General features: G+C 39.5%; 1 protein-coding gene across 3 annotated transcripts in view; it reads right to left on the reverse strand.

Moving 5' to 3' along the window:
• col5a1 (procollagen, type V, alpha 1) overlaps positions 1 to 16,738 on the reverse strand; it is a 97,199-nt gene extending 80,461 nt beyond the window's left edge. For 2 of the 3 annotated variants that reach the window (XM_028026209.1, XM_028026207.1), the window contains exon 1: positions 16,248 to 16,736. In XM_028026209.1, coding sequence (XP_027882010.1) covers positions 16,248 to 16,347 — 100 coding nt within the window. In that variant the 5' untranslated portion in view covers positions 16,348 to 16,736. Of the gene's footprint in view, positions 1 to 16,247 lie in introns of all 3 variants that reach the window. The other variant, XM_028026208.1, reaches the window with a different exon arrangement.
• Positions 16,739 to 17,589: the final 851 nt, after the last annotated feature.

The following is a 17,589-nucleotide window of genomic DNA, read 5'->3' on the forward strand; positions in this document are numbered from 1 at the left end:
TAACACAGTGACCACGGTCGCTCTAAATTATGGAGCTTAAGGGTGGTCAGATTAAAGACAAAATACAGAATTCCACTCTGATAGTAAAGTCCGTAGTCATAACCATTCGGTCAAAGGCTCCATTTTCATTTTATACTCACATGTCGTCTCTGTTACCAACACTGTCCCCATCTCCTTATTTGGATGCAGACTTGCTTTTGGCTGCTTTTTCAGGCCTCTCCACTGAGAGGTTGAATGCCTCCTCTTCATCTCTAATTTACAACAGTTTCATGACCTTCCATGTAAATAAATTACACTGTCATATATCTGGAAAATGCTCTTCTAATGTTACAGTTGTCTGAATTTGAACAAAACCGATCAAACATGTACCAGCGGCAGCCAAGATCGTCCACAGCCACTTTTGTTGGTTTGTAGGTTACAACAGAACACCAATACTGATAACTCACTTGGTAACTGAATACAGTTTATTTGGACTATACTCACAGTTCAACCTAAACAGCAGCAGAAGGAGCTTTATAACAAGCGATGCATTGCTAAATTAGCTGTTAGCTGAAATCTTTTTGATGGATTAGGTCTGACTGTTTTTAGTTGAAAACTCAAAAATCCAATCTTTTTCCAATCAGTGAATACTCCATACATACTCGAAACCAGGTTGTGCTGACAAATACTCTTCAGTGTTGACATATGTCTGTGGTGCATTCAGGCTGCAAGGCAGTGCATGAGAGCAAGACTTAAAATCTGAGTATGTCGCAGTAAAGTAGCTTTATTTACTTGTTGAAAATCGGCAGTTTTGGAAAGTAAAGGTAAAGATTATCACGGCCACAGACCGTCAACAGTGATTAATGTTAATTTATAACATGCTGCAGACATTTTGAAATGATTGAGATTCCCTATGCTCCAGAGGACAGGAAGGCTACGAAGATATTTTTGAATGCAGTTGTTATGTCTTAAATGGTACATTTTGAATACAGGGAGAAAGCTGACCACATAAATCAGAGTTTTCAAAAAAAAAAAAAAAAAAAAAGCAGAACGGAAATCATTAACGAAATTCTAATCCATCCATCTCTATTTATGACCTCCAGTTAATTATTCCAGTTGAGAAGAAAAAACGCAAGATGTTTGTGGTGAGAATCGAGCACAGCCCATGTCTCGGCTGCGTTAGACATTGGTGGGTTGCCGTATGATGCCATTCCTACAATGTAAATTTATGTTAATGAAATACAAGAGAAAGAGCCTGAACAGCAGGAGTTTTCAGTGGCCATTTGGAGGGTAGAGTTCTGCATCACTGCCCCTCCCCAACCTGTTGCTGCTCACTCCAAGTCATGTTTCTCCTATGCTTTTCCATTTGGAAAATATTTCTGCTTGAGAAAAACATACGACTTTATGGCATTTGAAACTAAATAAAAGCACCAGTCATCACTTTTCTCAATGCAGTGCCATTTTAAAAGTACATTTGAGAGATACTGTATGTATGTTGATTAGTCAAATGCAGATAGCTAACCGAACCAAATGTCTAAGTTCCTTCTATTCTTTCAAACCCCCTAACTTGGTCAGTTGTATTTTATATTTTCATGGATCTGAATGTGACAGTATTTGAAGGTGACACACAGGAAACTTAATAGTTAGGAGTGTACTGGTCAGATGCTGAAGTATCAGCTATAGTGGAGTGCCTGGCCACTTTAACAGACTTTTTAGGGATTGGTAAATGGGTTTTACTCGTCAGCAAAACCCTTAATTGTGCAATTTTAGTTAGTCTACGATGAAAGGATAAGAAAAGACAGCACTGCTCTTGTCCGCAGGCCAAGTGGAAATAAAACTTCCCAAAAACTGCGGCAAGAGACAGAAGATGTCTACTTTTGTTTCCACCAAGAAATGGTTCAAAGAGGGGAAAAAAATCAATCCAAAACCAGTATGGGACTTCAGAAATGTGAAAAAGCAAACATTACCACTTCAACTCCCTTCCCCGATTTACACTTTCTCAGAGACTCCTTCATTCATAGATTTCGGTCACCAGGCAGCCGACCTGGCAGCGGAAGCATTCCTGACCGCGTTCCAAGCCGCAGGTATGGCGCTCAATCTCACCTTGTTAAACTGAGATGTTTACCAACTTAATGCACCAGGTCCCTTGAGGAACCAACACCTCTGGAAGTGGATGCTAAAAATACTTTTTCACCTCAACCACAGCCCCTCATGTCCAAGAGGCAGGTTCACCTCAAGTACACAGAGAGTGTTTATACGACGTTGCCTTGTGTACATTCGCTCTTTGCCAGTCTGCCACATATTTGACACTACTTTCACACAAAAACACAAAGAAACAAAACGGTGAACTGTGTATTACCAAATTGTCATTGATTGGCTCTGGTCAGTGCATGGCAGGTCAAATGTTGAAAATTCTGGGAGGCATTGCAATCAATCAATCAATCAATCAAATTTTATTTGTATAGCACATTTCAGCAGCAAGACATTTCAAAGTGCTTTACATCATTACAAACACAGAAACACAATGCAATATAGAATCAATGATCAAAACAAAGCATTACCATAAATTTGTAATTAATTACATTTCAAATACAATTCTAAACAGGTGGGTTTTTAGTTGAGATTTAAAAGAAGTCAGTGTTTCAGCTGTTTTACAGTTTTCTGGAAGTTTGTTCCAAATTTGTGGTGCATAGATGCTGAAAGCTGCTTCTCCTCGTTTGGTTCTGGTTCTGGGGATGCAGAGCAGACCAGAACCGGAAGACCTGAGAGGTCTGGAAGGTTCATACAACAACAGCAGATCTTTAATGTATTGTGATGCTGAGCCATTCAGTGATTTATAAACTAACAACAGTATTTTTAAGTCTATTCTTTGAGCTACAGGGAGCCAGTGGAGGGAGTTTAAAACTGGTGTTATGTGCTCTATCTTCCTGGTTTTAGTGAGAACGCGAGCAGCAGCATTGCAGAGGGTAATCCTATTCATTGAATGCACTAAAGCTAAAAACTCCCTCTGGTTTAGGTTTGAAAATGCATCAATCAACACAATGCAGGTTGAGGCAATTTTTGTGGATTTAATAAAGATCAAGCATAGTTCAAAGCATTAATAACATTGCAAATTCCGTGCCGTGGTGGCGGAGGGGTTAGCGCGACCCACATTCAGAGGCAACGTGGCCTCGACGTGGCCGTCGCGGGTTCGACTCCCGGACCCGACGACGTTTACCGCATGTCTTCCCCCCTCTCATTTCCCCTTTCCTGTCAGCCTACTTTGAAAAAGGGACACTAGAGCCCACAAAAAGATCCGTTGCGGGGCAATAAAAAAATATTGCAAATTCTTCATCTTCTGTTGGATTGAAAACGATGACTTCATTAAAAGAGATGCAACATATTTTTGTTTGTTTTGTTTTTTTTTAAAACCTAATCTAATAATTGGTTAAAATCTGAATGGGTGGATCATGTATAGAGACAAACCAGAAACCTGTTCCTAATGATTGTTTGTTATCAACAGATCAGAGCCTTTGTCAAGAAGTAATCGATCCTTTGGATCTTTGCAAAACAGAAAATGCCTGTGCACAGCTGTTTCAAGAGAATGACACCACCAAATGTCAATGTTAAATCAATTCATGAATCAAAAAAGACAAAAAATACTGTAAATCTCACATTAAAACTACCTGCTGACAAAAGAGTAGCTTATTATTTGCAATAATAAATATCTTCCTCTCCCAATCTGACCTTGGTGTACCTCTTGCATTCAGTCTGTAAGTGAACAGCAGCTAAAAGGCCAGGTTCCTAATCCTGCTTATGGCTCAGTGCCAAGACTGTGGTGGATCCCATTCTCCCTAAGTACTCACCTCCCCTCAATTTTCACAAACCCACACACACACACGCACATGCCCACAAACCCACACACACACGCCGTCTCTGTAACAACTCTCAGTGACTCCAGACGGCACCATTTTATTTGACAGCAGGAGCTGTGCAGAACCAGTGCGTGATGACCTTTTTCTTCGAGGGGGTGGGAGGGGATTAACATTTTTTATTTTCTGACCCCGCCATCCTCCTCCTTCGTCCGCCCTTCTCGAGGTGAGGCCTGACTCTCAGGCACATGCTTGACCTAGGGCTGAGGACATGGAGTAATTAGTAGCCATAAAGAGGACCCTGCCTCTCCTGGAAGCCAGCACAGCCGAAAGCAAGAATGCCCGATGAGAGACTTCCCCCTCCTAGAGTGCATCACCAACAGGGAGGGTGAAAGACTTGGGGGTTTTTTGTTTTGTTTTTTTCATTATTTCACCTGATTTTGTAATAAAACCCGAAGCCAACTGTCGTAAAGTTGGAACCTTGCTGCGAGTACAGCAGGTTACAATTACGGTCTTTACTTTAATTGTTTAAAGTAAAGATTTAAAAAGACTATGTGACCTTAAAAAGAAAAAGCATACAAAATTCCAGAGCCCTAAGGTGTTGGGTCGAAAATCTAAAAACAAAATCATAGTTCCCACTATGTGACCAGACAGGGGAGTCATACAGCAGGAATTATGATTATGCTAGGTAGCGCACATGAGTAAATTAAATCCAGCACAGAGCAGAATCTCAAACAAGTGAAATCTTAACATCAAATCACTAAAAATTATATTCAGACCATTTCAGCATATGTTCAATAGACCAGATCAAAACTACAAGGAAGCGCTAATGTGCTAATTTGAGGGCTCTTATGGAATCCCAAAGCCCCAACCAATGTCCTACACTGGCTATGTAATTTAAAATAATAATAATAAATTAGAATTATTTTTAGACAGCATGTCTAAGCAGAACAATCAAACAACTTTATTTCCGTTCATTCTCTCTCAACTAGCTGACACTAAATTAGCCACAGTAAAACAAATTTAATCCTATCTGCTTGTCTCGCCTTGCATAACTTTTCAAGCCAATCACATCATGCCCAATAAAACAAGCTATAAACAAACAAAAAAAACAAAACAAAAAAACTAATTCTCCACTTGCACTCCTTTTACACTAGAAAAACAGCGTCAAAAAGATGCCCGAGCAAAGCTTCTGGGACATTTACCGTCTAATAAGAGTGCCCATTATGTGTGGTAGCTTGTGAAAATTTCCCAACTCTTTTGTGCAGGCATGAAACCACCACAGGAAGGTTTATTATCCTGGTGGCACCATGGTGTTCTGGTTGGGGCATCGGGGAGGACGGACACAGTGACACTGTGTCCTTTCTGTAGAATCTGAAGCCTAACTAAAAACACAGGCTTGATTTTAAGGGTGCAGCCTCATTATGACCACACACCAGGCTGGCAGCTCGATAATTAAGTTATACTACCACTCCTGAACTGCGCCATCGCTTGCGTTTAGCCACCGGTCTGGCTTCAACCACAGTCAGCTTGAATCGAGGGGTATCACTGTGTTGCTGCTGCATGCAGCAAACAAACCACTCTCTCCATGCTAAAGAACAGCATATTGTGCTCTGGCATTGCTTTCACAATGCGCACACACCTCCAAATTGTTCCAAGACTTGGCTATGTGTGCTAGTAGGAGGCTTTTGAAAGTTATATGTTTTTTTATGCTGCAGTTTGAATGGAAAACACAGCCCGCTATCAGGCTGTCTGAGAAAAGCCCCAGAAAAATTACCAGAGTGAAAAAGAGGAGGAGGAAAAACAAAAACTATGGGTTTTGTAGCACAATTAGTCAAAACAGAAGAATCAGAACATGGCATATAAAACTAAACAAATTTTGACAAGGCTGGTTCGCAAAGATCTGCGAAGAAAATACCGATATTGTGCAAATGATTCCTTCTGACCGCACATACTGAGACATTCACACTAAGTTCTGTACTGTAATGAGGAATCACTCAGTAGATCCCATCCTTTGCATCTCTCTCATGCTGGCGATAAATTATGAAAACACTAATGATGTTTTCTCTTCTCTAAGGCTGAAAATGATGGTGGAGGCACAGACACCTCTTCTAGTGAAATCCTGCATCTTTTGTTACAATTGCTTCAGTTTCCAAATCTGCTACAGACTGAAAATTCAAACTCTCATGGAGAATACAAAGCAATCGTGTTCCATCATGAAGGAGGGTTTATCAAAACCTAGCATTTCATTAATAAGGCTAGGTGAAGTTAGACGCAATTATATTTTTATTAAAATGCAGCCTTACAATTCTGTTGATAAAGTTTTTGTTAGATAAATCCAAACAAATGGCCAACAAATGTTGAGTTTTGCGCATACACTCAGCTAAATGCAACAAAATTCTGGTTTTGATTAAACTTATTTTTAGCCTATAGCTAATGTAGACTTGCAAACATCAATATGGAACACTTAAAGAGTAATTTAGGTCAATTTAACAAATATTTAGTCATCTTTCAGTGTGTGCGCCAAAATTCAACAACCTTTCTAGTTATGCACCACACATTCCGATGATATGACACTAAAACAATCACCATCCATTCACGAAACAAACACCAAAAAAAAAGCACAAGTCCTCCATACAGTATTTGATGCATTTTCATGCACACAGATGTGACGAAACAATTTTCTACCCAGAGTGTCTGCTGTGTACTCTGAGGCTGAACACTGAACGGCCTTTTTATTTCTTTAACAGTGGGAATACCAGATGGTTTACTTCACTGTCTCCGTGCTGCAGCGCACAGCAGCGCAGATAAATCACTGTCTGCCTCCCTCCACAGACGGAGATGGAAAAACTGACTCAAGATTCCACGGTGTACCTCAGAATGCTAATTTTACAGCAAAAAAAAAAAGAAAAGAAAGGAAGAAAAAGAAGTAGAGGCATAGTAATTTTCAGGCACATGTGTGATTACTGTTATCTCTGCCATTGTATCTGCGTTTCTCCCATCCTATTTCCGTCGTTTCTTCTCTCAGTTTCATTAACTTTCGTTTTTTCCAATAACCACCCTCCAATGCGTTTTAATGCCTGCCAGTTTTATCTGCGTCTTGCGAAGCTTTCCGTCTCCAGCTGCAGTCACGGCTTCACTGGCTGACACTTTCGAAATTTATGGCGAAAGAAAGCCTGCAGTACGATTATTATTCCAGAAGAAATGCGCTGAAAAGAAACAATAAGAAGAAATCTACTTATAACAAATCCTGCACTCTATTTTTTGATTATCACTTGCATGAGAAAAGTCAGTGATTTGTTTTTCCTGATGACGTTAGAATGATGGGAATCAATCTAAATAGAGAATGTGTTCCCACATATTAAGAGTTTCATCATCATTAGTGCTCTCAAGGACAGCTACACTCATTCTCATCATTTCTCATCAAAAAAATAGAACTATGCTTTATAAATGAAATACAAAAATGCCCAAAAAAATAAACTTAGATCTAGCCCACTGCACTATTTTGTGGGGTTCTCGAAACCCCAGCCTTGAACTGGAACCTTTTTTTTTTTCATATTTCATATCATACAAATCAATTTGCTTCTGTGGGAAGTTGATGGAAAACGGCTCACAATGCTTGAAGTTATTGACTGCAAGACAATGAAATACTGCAAATCTAATTCCATTTCAACATTAGCATGTGAAAGACAAATCCAAAAACTGATTTACCACGATTTTGACATTTATTTTCGACTTGCATTCTTAAATTTATACATTCATACAGATACATTCTTAAATTTATGTGACAACATTGTGGTAAAGAAAAACAATTATTTACTCAGTTTTTGGGGAAATTTTGCTTTGTTTCTGTCTATTAAGAGACAAACATTTTTATGTGAAGCTCATATTAAGGAGAGACAGGAGAGATGAATCCAAGAAGCAAAGTCAGTGTTTATTATATTTTATGTTTATTAGAATAGGAGTAATTTCATTTCAACTATTAGTGACACTATTAAATTGTATTAAAATACATCATAGTTTATTTGATAAACATTACATTGCTGACTACATGGACGTCAAAGTTATTTAGAATACTTTTCAAGATCAAACTACATCATTATCAATAATTTCTGAAATCCAAGAAACGTAAACAAAAAGGAATATTTACTGCCTGTTAATAATTCTTCTCCGAGTCGATTCACACACTTGAATTCAAAACGGAGCGAAATAACTTGCGATGTCATGATTTGCCAAATAACACGCCATAGTTGGAGTGACAGCCAAGTCAAGCATAAATTTATCTGCTACTGACATTTTAACGGGTGACTCACTTGAGCAATATCAACCCTGTGGGGGAACAGAAGTCAATGTGCAAATAAGATCTTGTTGCTATGCCTGAATCGTACAATAAATCAGCCAAAACCAGATACCTACTTACTGTTACAACACCACTCAAAACCTTTCAGGGAAAGTCCACAAATAAAGAAAAAGTGGAAGTTATTTCAATACTACTTTCCCATTTCTATTACTGATTGAAAGCATTCCTCTCCAGACCTTAGCAGTTCAAGTGCTTCACATCTTGGCAGTACAGGTTAGCTGTAGTTCACACAAAACAACAACAACTGTAAAGAAAGCCTCTAGCAAAAGTTGAAATAAATGACACAGGCTGCACGTTGAAACCCTTAGCCTTGAGTTCAAGTGATATCAACCAAGCAAATCAAGGTGTAAACACAGCTGACTATGCACTTTGAATACTTATGCAAAGTCATATCCAATAAATTTGAGCATTGATTCTCATAAGGCTCATTTGTCAGATTAAAAGTTTCTTTTCAAAAGCAGACATTATAGCTGACTCTTCACATTTTTCTTAAAAAAAATTATTTTGGTGTGATATAATAATCTAATATTAATTGTTGTTTTCATTAGCTGCAAGAGGAAAATCCTCCCATGTAACAGAATTAAAGGCTTGAAAACATCAGTCTGTGTGTAAATAATCTATGTAATGTGTATTATTTAGTAAATGGAGTTACTGCAATACATTGACCTCTCAATAATATTCTTCGTAACTGAACAAAACTGTAAATAACATAAGAATTGCTTTAGTGCAAGTGTGTGGGTGGCCATTTGTGTTGTTTTACTAAGCTCATAAAAAAGAGAATTCAATCAGATGTTGAAAAACAATTGCCCCCACAGTTTAATCAGTAACAATGCTGAGCAAATCTTAGGTTTTCACAAATTCTTACGTTATAGAAGAATATAAAAGGATCCATGACATCCTAACAAGTTGACACGGTGTTTGTGTTGTAATAATCGAAATCGGCATATCAGCGTAACAGTGTATGGTGCACTGTGTGACAATCATATCTTACTGTGATACTTTAGAATCACATTATTACTGTTGACTAGACTGCTATTGAGAAGAAATTGCAAGAATTCAGTTGCCCAAATACATACCGTTAACTCATTATCCATTTAGGTTGTTTGTTTAATACGGTTGACAATTCCAGTGCCTTTATGCAACCTGCATGTGCAGTCCAACGGCAAACCTCTAGGACAGCCCTCTTGAATTAAAGTCAACAATAAATAAAGCTACTTTGTAAGGGTTATCCCACCATAAGGGTCCACCCCAACAGAAAATTCCCTGGTCACAAGTACAAAAGGTGTCCCACCAACCCTGTTGAAGACCTCCATCAACTGTGAACAAGGGATATCCATCAACTGATGATGGGAAACAAGGCAGCATGGGAGCCCACTCCACCACAGAAACCACTAGTGAGAGGGATACCAGCTGGGTAGCAAGGGGACCACACTGAAAACTCCTCTTTATTGCACGGAAAACACCCACAGTGTTTTCACACCCAACCCACAGACACTGCCTGGCATCAAGCACCCACTAAGCCATCAAAGCAGCCCTCCTGGACAGCATACTTGGGTTTAAATGGTTAAGGGACATGCCCAGGTGTGTCAGACCTGACAAGAGAGATTTTCTATCTGTTGATGAGAACCTGGGCAGAATAAAGTCCAACCCTATCATAGTAGCTAGGGTTGGCCCCAGGTAAGGAGTACAAAACCTGAGTGGCTAGTCGACATCACTGACAACCTTCCTCAGCTGCAGTGGAAAGACCCACAGAGTGAACAAGAGTTGGGAACCTAGGCAAATCTCCCAAGAAAGGCCAGGCCAGGTCTGATTAGCTCAACTCTTAAAAGGTTTGTTCTCGTTCTTCAACTTCCCCAAACACGAAATTTCTAGGGACTTACTATCTCTAAACAGTTTAATCGTCGCCGCATGGCTTAAACTCTAGCTGTGACCAGGGCTTGATTATTGAGGACCTCACTAAGCATACCGTCAATAGCAACAAGAAGAGGTGTGTATCACGCACAACCCTAATTGGTCAAAACAAGAACATCCTTATAAAAACACAAAGCCATTATATCTAAGGAAAACTGCTCTGCGTCATCATATGTGTTTTTATATAATTGGGTAAAGAAAAGTTGTATATTATACATTACTGCAGCCCATATTCACATGATATGTAGTACAAAACTTCTATGCCTTAATGGTCTTCCATTCCTCACTGTTTCCTAAAAGTTTGCATGTGTTTTATCCTTCGATTTCCTGCTTTGACCATGCTTTTGTACTTTACATCTCGTAGGATGTGCTCAAAGATTTTTTGTTTTCATTCTAAACTAAACAAAATATTGACTTCTGTCCATATTCAATAGTTTGTTCCGTCGGAAAAATCTCTTAAATCCTGCTTAAACACATAGCCGGTGTGCGGTAAAGCTCTAGTTGAGTCCCTTGTTGCAACAAGACCAAATGAATTAAGCTTCCCGGAGAAAAATAAAATCCCGCTGACTAGGCAAACCATGTCCTACTATATATGTCCTCTCATTACAACTTCAACTGATTTCATCACCTAATAAATTTAAAATAGAGTACATATGACTACAGTAAAGTTTCATGACTGACCAGAAACCATTGTTTCTTCCCACTTGGAAAAATGTGCTTACACTCAGTTTTCTGCAACCAAAGTTGCGGCTAGGCTCTGGCTGGAGAAGGGGGAATGGGGTTGGAAAGGATGAGTCATACATTGCTTTCCATGCTCAATGATTATAATACCCATTACAGAGAAAAGCACTGTTTTACAGCTCAAGTGAATGCAGAGCTTGTAAGTCTGGACCAGATGCAGAGTTTCACTCAAAGCATACAGATAAATCCCAAACGCAAGTGTTTGGGGTTGCATCACAAAGTAGCACGGCCAACACTTAATTTGGAGAAGAGATGCGCATAGGGAGAAAAACTAATGAGAAAAATTGCTGAAAACAAAGCGCTCTGCACCATGACAACTTTAAAACAACAGATAAATGTTTATTCTAAATGAGACTTGAAGATAACCTGCGACAGGACATGGCAAATAATACGCTGATTGTGTCGAACAAAGGATCTCCTTAACTCTGTCACTGGGTCAAAAATCTGTCGTGCATATTTTGCTCTATCTGCCATGTTATTATCATGCATTAAAGCTGATTTACAGCGTCTCTTATCCACAAAGCCTGCATTTACAGACTTGAAGTGGCACATGCACTTACAGGGTCACTGCCTCTCCATGCAGCCCCAGATTCCTTCCTCGGCACCAAGGCAATAGGCACACACAAGAAGCCACTTTCTCTCATGGCCGCTTATCTGATATTGTCGGACATGACCTCAGGAGAGCTAAAAGACACTGTGTAAGAACCAGCAGACCCAAATTCCACCAAATGAGTCTGAGTTGGATAAGAGAAGGTGGTTAAACTGGATGAAAGATGACCCTCTAAACCTAGTCCTTCCTCCAGCATTCAATAAGTTGTACTCTCATAAGGTAAGAGACATTAATCAGTATCATTTCATAAATCAAGATGAGCCTTGTTTAGTAGCACGCTCCAGGAAAACCACCTGCTATCATTGCACATAAAACACCAAGAAACCCTATGAGCTCATCTTGCCGGCACTGGGTCACTTCTCTGAACTTCACTATTTACTAGCTTCGTCAAAAAGCCAAAGCCAAACGGCAGAAATGACCAATACGTAAAATATCCTTTTGAAGAAGAGTTGTCCAGACACAGGGCAACTCTAGATGAAAACCAGCTGCAGTAGACCTTTCACCCTGCCATAAAGTCAGCCCACATAAACAAAAAGAACCTTTTAATGACCCTGGTTGTAACGAGTACAAAACTGGGTAAATAAAAGGCATATGCTGCTATTATACTCCTAAACCCCTCTATAACTGTGTCACTGTTATTTGATTAGAAATTTTCTCTAAAACCAACACACAATGGCGTATTTTCTCTTGAAAGAAAATGCAACTGAGATTTTTTTTTTTTTTTTTTTTCATGGTTTCTCTGTTCCACCAAGAATGGGAGGAAAACATCTGGAAGAAATTTCTTTGGCTTTTTGGAGGGCTTAGCAGACAGCACAATGGAACTTATTGAATCCAGATGGGGAGGCGTTCAGAGAAACGGCAAGCTTTTCTGTTCATCCCTTTTAAACTTGCATTAGGATTAAACACATATAAGTTCATCGCATAATTCCTATTTCCTGAAAATATATGGTTGATGTTGCCCAAACACAACTGCCCCTCGACTGGTGCCATACATCACCTATGGGTTTGGCTAACATATGGCTTTGTTTTCATTTGCGCAAGGTATTCAAAGAATGTTTTTTCAGTATTTCTAATGACTGGTTTCTGTTCCTGTGTGAATTTCCAGCTGTGGAAAAAGAACGTTAAAAGTGAAATTTGGTTAATCAATTGAATCCAATTCAAAGAAAATAAGAAATAAACCATTTCCAGGAGGTTTTCTTATAAATAAAACGTGGTAGATGGAAATAAATTAATTAAAATCCAAAGAAAACATTGCTGCTTGCATGCAGTCTTAAACATCATCTTGCTACAACCTGGATGTGGTTGTAGCAAGACACGCTCATCATTGAATTCTGAATCTAAGGCAAATGATAAGGTTGGAAAAGAGACTTCAAAGTTCCTCAACATCCCACTGTGCAGCTTCTTTTCATTAAATGCAACCTGACTTTTCATCTTAGTCTCACTTCCTCCAGCACAGCCTTTTGGCGATAAAATGCTAAACTTGACAAACATGAAAGATCTAGCAATCACCTTTGAACTCTGACCTTTCTTCTCCTTCTTTGTCTCAGTGACTTACAGGCCTGGTGTTATTTATACGTTTCCCTTAAGTCTTAAAGATTCCTTTCTAACAGTAAAACAAAATGGCGTTCCAAATGAGCCATGAACTTTCACTAGCATAGCCTGATTAACTTTCAGTGGGATGATTATCTGGGTATTTTGTTTCCATCAACAGGAGTATGAAAAACTCGGCATACATTATGTTAACACACTATATGTAAACAGGCTACACATTGCTAGCAAATCTCTCTATAGCTGGTTTAATAGCTTCTTTTGTTGTCAGAACACCAGGAGGAACTAGCTAACGATAAAGACCAGTAGGACCACATCAAATACCATTTTGTTTTTGCTTACTTTACTTTTACAAATTACAAAGTTTTACGTAAAAAAAAAAAAAATGCTTAAGTTTGTTAGCACAGTGGGCTAACCTCAGAAGAACATATTTTTCTCAACGAAGTCTACTCCCAATAAATAGTTTCTTGAAAACAAAAACTTTCTGTCTACACAACATGTAATTGTAGCATGAAAATATGTTTATTGAAATCTCAATGTGGTTGAAAAGTAGTTTAGGCTGCTGGGCTGGAATGAGTAAATGTTTGGCCAGTATCAAAAACGCAAGACTGTGAAAACTGAACTTTCCTTATTAAAGTCAGTTTAGTTGGATAAAGGTGATCTGTTTACATTGTAATTCAGTAAGATGCTTTAAGTAATGATAAATTACAACTTAGTGAGCTTTACCTATGTAAAAAGGTGGTTTTGATAACAAAACACCTATTTCTTATTTTAAATGATATAGCTAAATGACAGCCCATATGAAAATGTATGATAAGCTATATTATACAATATTATAAAAAGATAAAGTTCTATACAGTGATGTTAGATCAAGAACAAGAGGCTATAGTTAGCTTAGCAATTCCTGTTTTGAATTCTGTGTAAAAATCACATTGAAAATCGAACCTCGGTGCCCTATTGACAGTGTGTTCTTGTTAAGAAAACATTTCTCTTATTTAGAGAATCGATTCGCCTTCTATGTATTTCGTTCTGTTCCAGGTCAAAGGAGACTAAAGCAAGAGGTCACCAGTCCAGAAGAGGCCCCACACTCGGAGACAAAGAACTTTTCATACTGTCAATCCTTCCATAAAACCAAACATTTAGCTTTAAAATCTAGGTTAATTACATGTACAGAAAGGGCACGCTAGCTCCCAATATAAAGGCCTTCATAGCTGTGGCGAAACACTGTTAACCGACAGCCATTGCCACTTTGTTGTTTTTAATTAAAGTGCTGTGATAATGCAATTATCTCATTCAGGCATGGAATTGTGATCAATATGGAATGTATATAATAAAAACATCTTGTGTTTCAACATGTTTATTGCAAATGTCAACATTCTCAAGCAGTCATAGCAACAGCTATACCTCGTGCGATGTCCTTATTGTATATCTGTGCAAGCCTTTCAAAGGAACTGCACTAAAACTTAGCCTTGGGTAGTAAGAGGCTGATAATTATGAGTGAAAAAAGACTACTACAGCTGAGGAATAGGAAAGTTAAACTTTGTTTGACTTGAGGGTGAAATGTTACATGTCACAGTGTTTTAAGATTACCAACGCTGTACTTTGCAATGACAAAGAGCACAATAGTAAAAGTGAAAAACGTTGACGGAGGAGATAATTAGTTTACACAGGCTTTTCGTGTACTTGCTATGTTACTACCACTCAATCATCGAGTCTTTACTGGCATATGTCAGCTTCAAGTTTCAAGAAGCATATCAGTGCCCTCAGGATCCTTTACATGAGTCATATAAGTTTTGATAGATGTTTTTTTTTTTTTTATCCAGCCCTCAGCATCAAGATCCAGCTCCTCTTTGATCCACTAAAAGCAATCGCAATTCAAATATTCTGCAATAGCCAATGGTAGATCCAAATATTACACATTTATACAGTTTGGACAAGCAACAAGAAACTGAAGAGAAAACCGTAACTACTTCACATGCATATGAGCTAAAAAGGACAAACAAACAATCTTTTTCTCTGCTGTAAACGGACACTAAAGTGGTCATATGGCTCTACTAATTCACAAGTTCAGCACAATCTCAGACACTTCCTGTGTACAACATACAGAAGAAGCCACCTGTTCAGCTCAAAGACTGGTGTCGGAACATTGCAGCAGACCACCAGCAATGTCAGGCCGTCTTAAGGTGCTAATAATACTTAAAGGCCAGACCCAAGCCTGACTTCTTGACCTCCAAGAGACAAGAAAACCTCTTAAATGTCACCTTCTACATAACGATGCATCAAGGATTTGAGCTCTAAGTCATATTTGAATGAAATTCTAACGTTTTGCATAGATATTTGTGGACTCGGTTACACAACCATCACCGACAGAAAAGAGGGGACCCCAGCACTTTAAGAGCCGTGTCCCTTGGCGTCGGAGCCCTTCAAACCGCTCCACCCTGCCACTTCAGAGGAGCTACAGCCCCTCCCATCTTCTGAAAACTGTTCCCATCCTTCCCATCTGTTGAGGGAGAAGAAACTGGAGCAGCAAGCGCCTCACTGAAGTTTCTTGAAGTGCACCACAGAACTCATTTTTGCAAAAAGGCTTGCGAAAATATGAAGCATTCAAAAAGTGCCTCCCCACGAGAAATGATTAGGATTGTGAATAACTGAAAACAGGGAGACTTGCAGAAAGTTTTAAAAGGGACGGCAAGATGGCGACCACTGATAATGATGATGGAATGGCACACAAAAATTAAGTCATGGCAGGACATAAGGAGTTTTAATATGGTTCTGTATTTGTAGTGAATGGTGGCTAGTCGAAAGTGGTACACTGTAAAACCAAAAGTTACATATGCATGAATGAATTCATGTACATTTTACAACTAGTAAAAGCTTGTTCTCTTGGGTATTTAATTAGTGTTCATCAAAAAATAAAAATAAAATAAATAAAAACATTATGGTTATACAAGTGACTGGCAAATATGTGCTGGCAACCATTGCCCCCTTTGGTCCACCCTTGGTGGCGCCACTGCAATAAGCAGCAAAATCATCATTAGCTCCTTCCCAACAGAAAAAAAAAAACTTTTCCAAAAATCGCAAAAAACGTTCCACACTTTTCAAAGTCCCCCTAAAGTTCCTGACCCTGCAAGCTGAATAAGTTAAGGCAGTAATAGAGGAGGAGGGGCGCTCATCAGTGACCCACTGAGGGGAAAACTTTTTTTTCCAAAGTGGACCCCAAACACATCACACGGCTGCTGCATCTTACCTGAACTTGCACGCGACGTGACAAAAAGCAGAATCGCCGCTAAAGTGATCTGGGCGTCCCTTATTCTCCGTTTATCTTTCCATCTTATATGGGTATCCATGACCGCCTTGCGCCGTCCACGGCAAGTGGATTCACTTCTCAACTAAGAGCAACTTAATTAGACTTGCTATAACTTCTGGTCAGGACGAGGAAAAAAAAAAAAAAGTAGAAGTCCAAAGAAGTCCCAGAGAAAGAGAGAAAAAAGGGGGAGGGGGGGTGTATCGGTACGTCTCAAGCAGCCATAAGGGGGTTTGTAAGTGTGGGTTCCTCCAGCTGGTTGACGGGTGAGCTCCGTCTCTCTCTCTCCCCGCACTGCTCCTCTCCTCTCTGCTCTTCTGAACTGTCCCGCACCGCTGCGCCTGGGAGCTCAAGTGTTGCCCCCTTGTTTCAGCCGCGTCACGCAGAGTCCCGTCAAAGTCAGAGGGGGGCAATGCTGATGGGGCTGTGGGGAGGGGAGACTACCAGCCCTCCGCTCGGCCTGTCACTCACGTCCCGGACAGCTGACCCGGACAAATCAGAGGAGTCCGCTCATTACAGCTCCCCCTGTTATTGGCCGGGGGAGGGAGGAAAAGTTGAAGGGAAAACTTTCACGCCTCCAACTCCCGACACACTGGGTTCTGTTTTTTCTTCTTCTTCTTCTTCTTTTTCCCTTTTCTCATTCCCTGAGGGAAGGATTAAAGCGCGAAATCCAAACTGCATTTGAGACTGATGAAAGCCTAAATGGGATGGAATTTGATCTTCATTTTGCTGTCAGTCTCAATGTTTGGTGTGAATATCGGAGACTCAGTAACAGGTGAGCTTGAAGTTGAGCGATAAGGCTCACAGCCCAGGGCGCCATTCTGTGAGCCCAGTAGAGGGTGGACATACATTTACCTTTTTCTCTTTTTCTGTTGTAAAGTGTGACGTCCAACCACTGGGGATTAATTGCATGCCCACAGGTCTGCACAATACAACGGGCTAATGATGTTGAATATGATTTCTGATTTGAGAATCAGGTGTAGCACTAAACCCCAGGACTTTAGTTTACTGTTTTCCTAACCAGCGTTAAGTGTATTTGATCACCTCTTGTTCAAAATACAAAATACTACAAATTCTACACTTTTAAATTTGCTTCTGCTGCAGTGAACAAAGACTCTCTGAACCACAGTTTAAGATTTGTGAAAACTGTACCGCTTTTTGGAACATATTCATAACTATTTTATATTTGGTGTTTGGCTGTTGCAATACATAAGCCCTGTTCAGTTCAATAAATGTTATTTTTTTATAGCGCCAACTATACAATTTCACTTCAAGGCATTTTACA

The sequence above is a fragment of the Xiphophorus couchianus genome, chromosome 8, assembly GCF_001444195.1.
Source record: "Xiphophorus couchianus chromosome 8, X_couchianus-1.0, whole genome shotgun sequence".
Taxonomy (NCBI): Eukaryota; Metazoa; Chordata; class Actinopteri; order Cyprinodontiformes; family Poeciliidae; genus Xiphophorus; species Xiphophorus couchianus.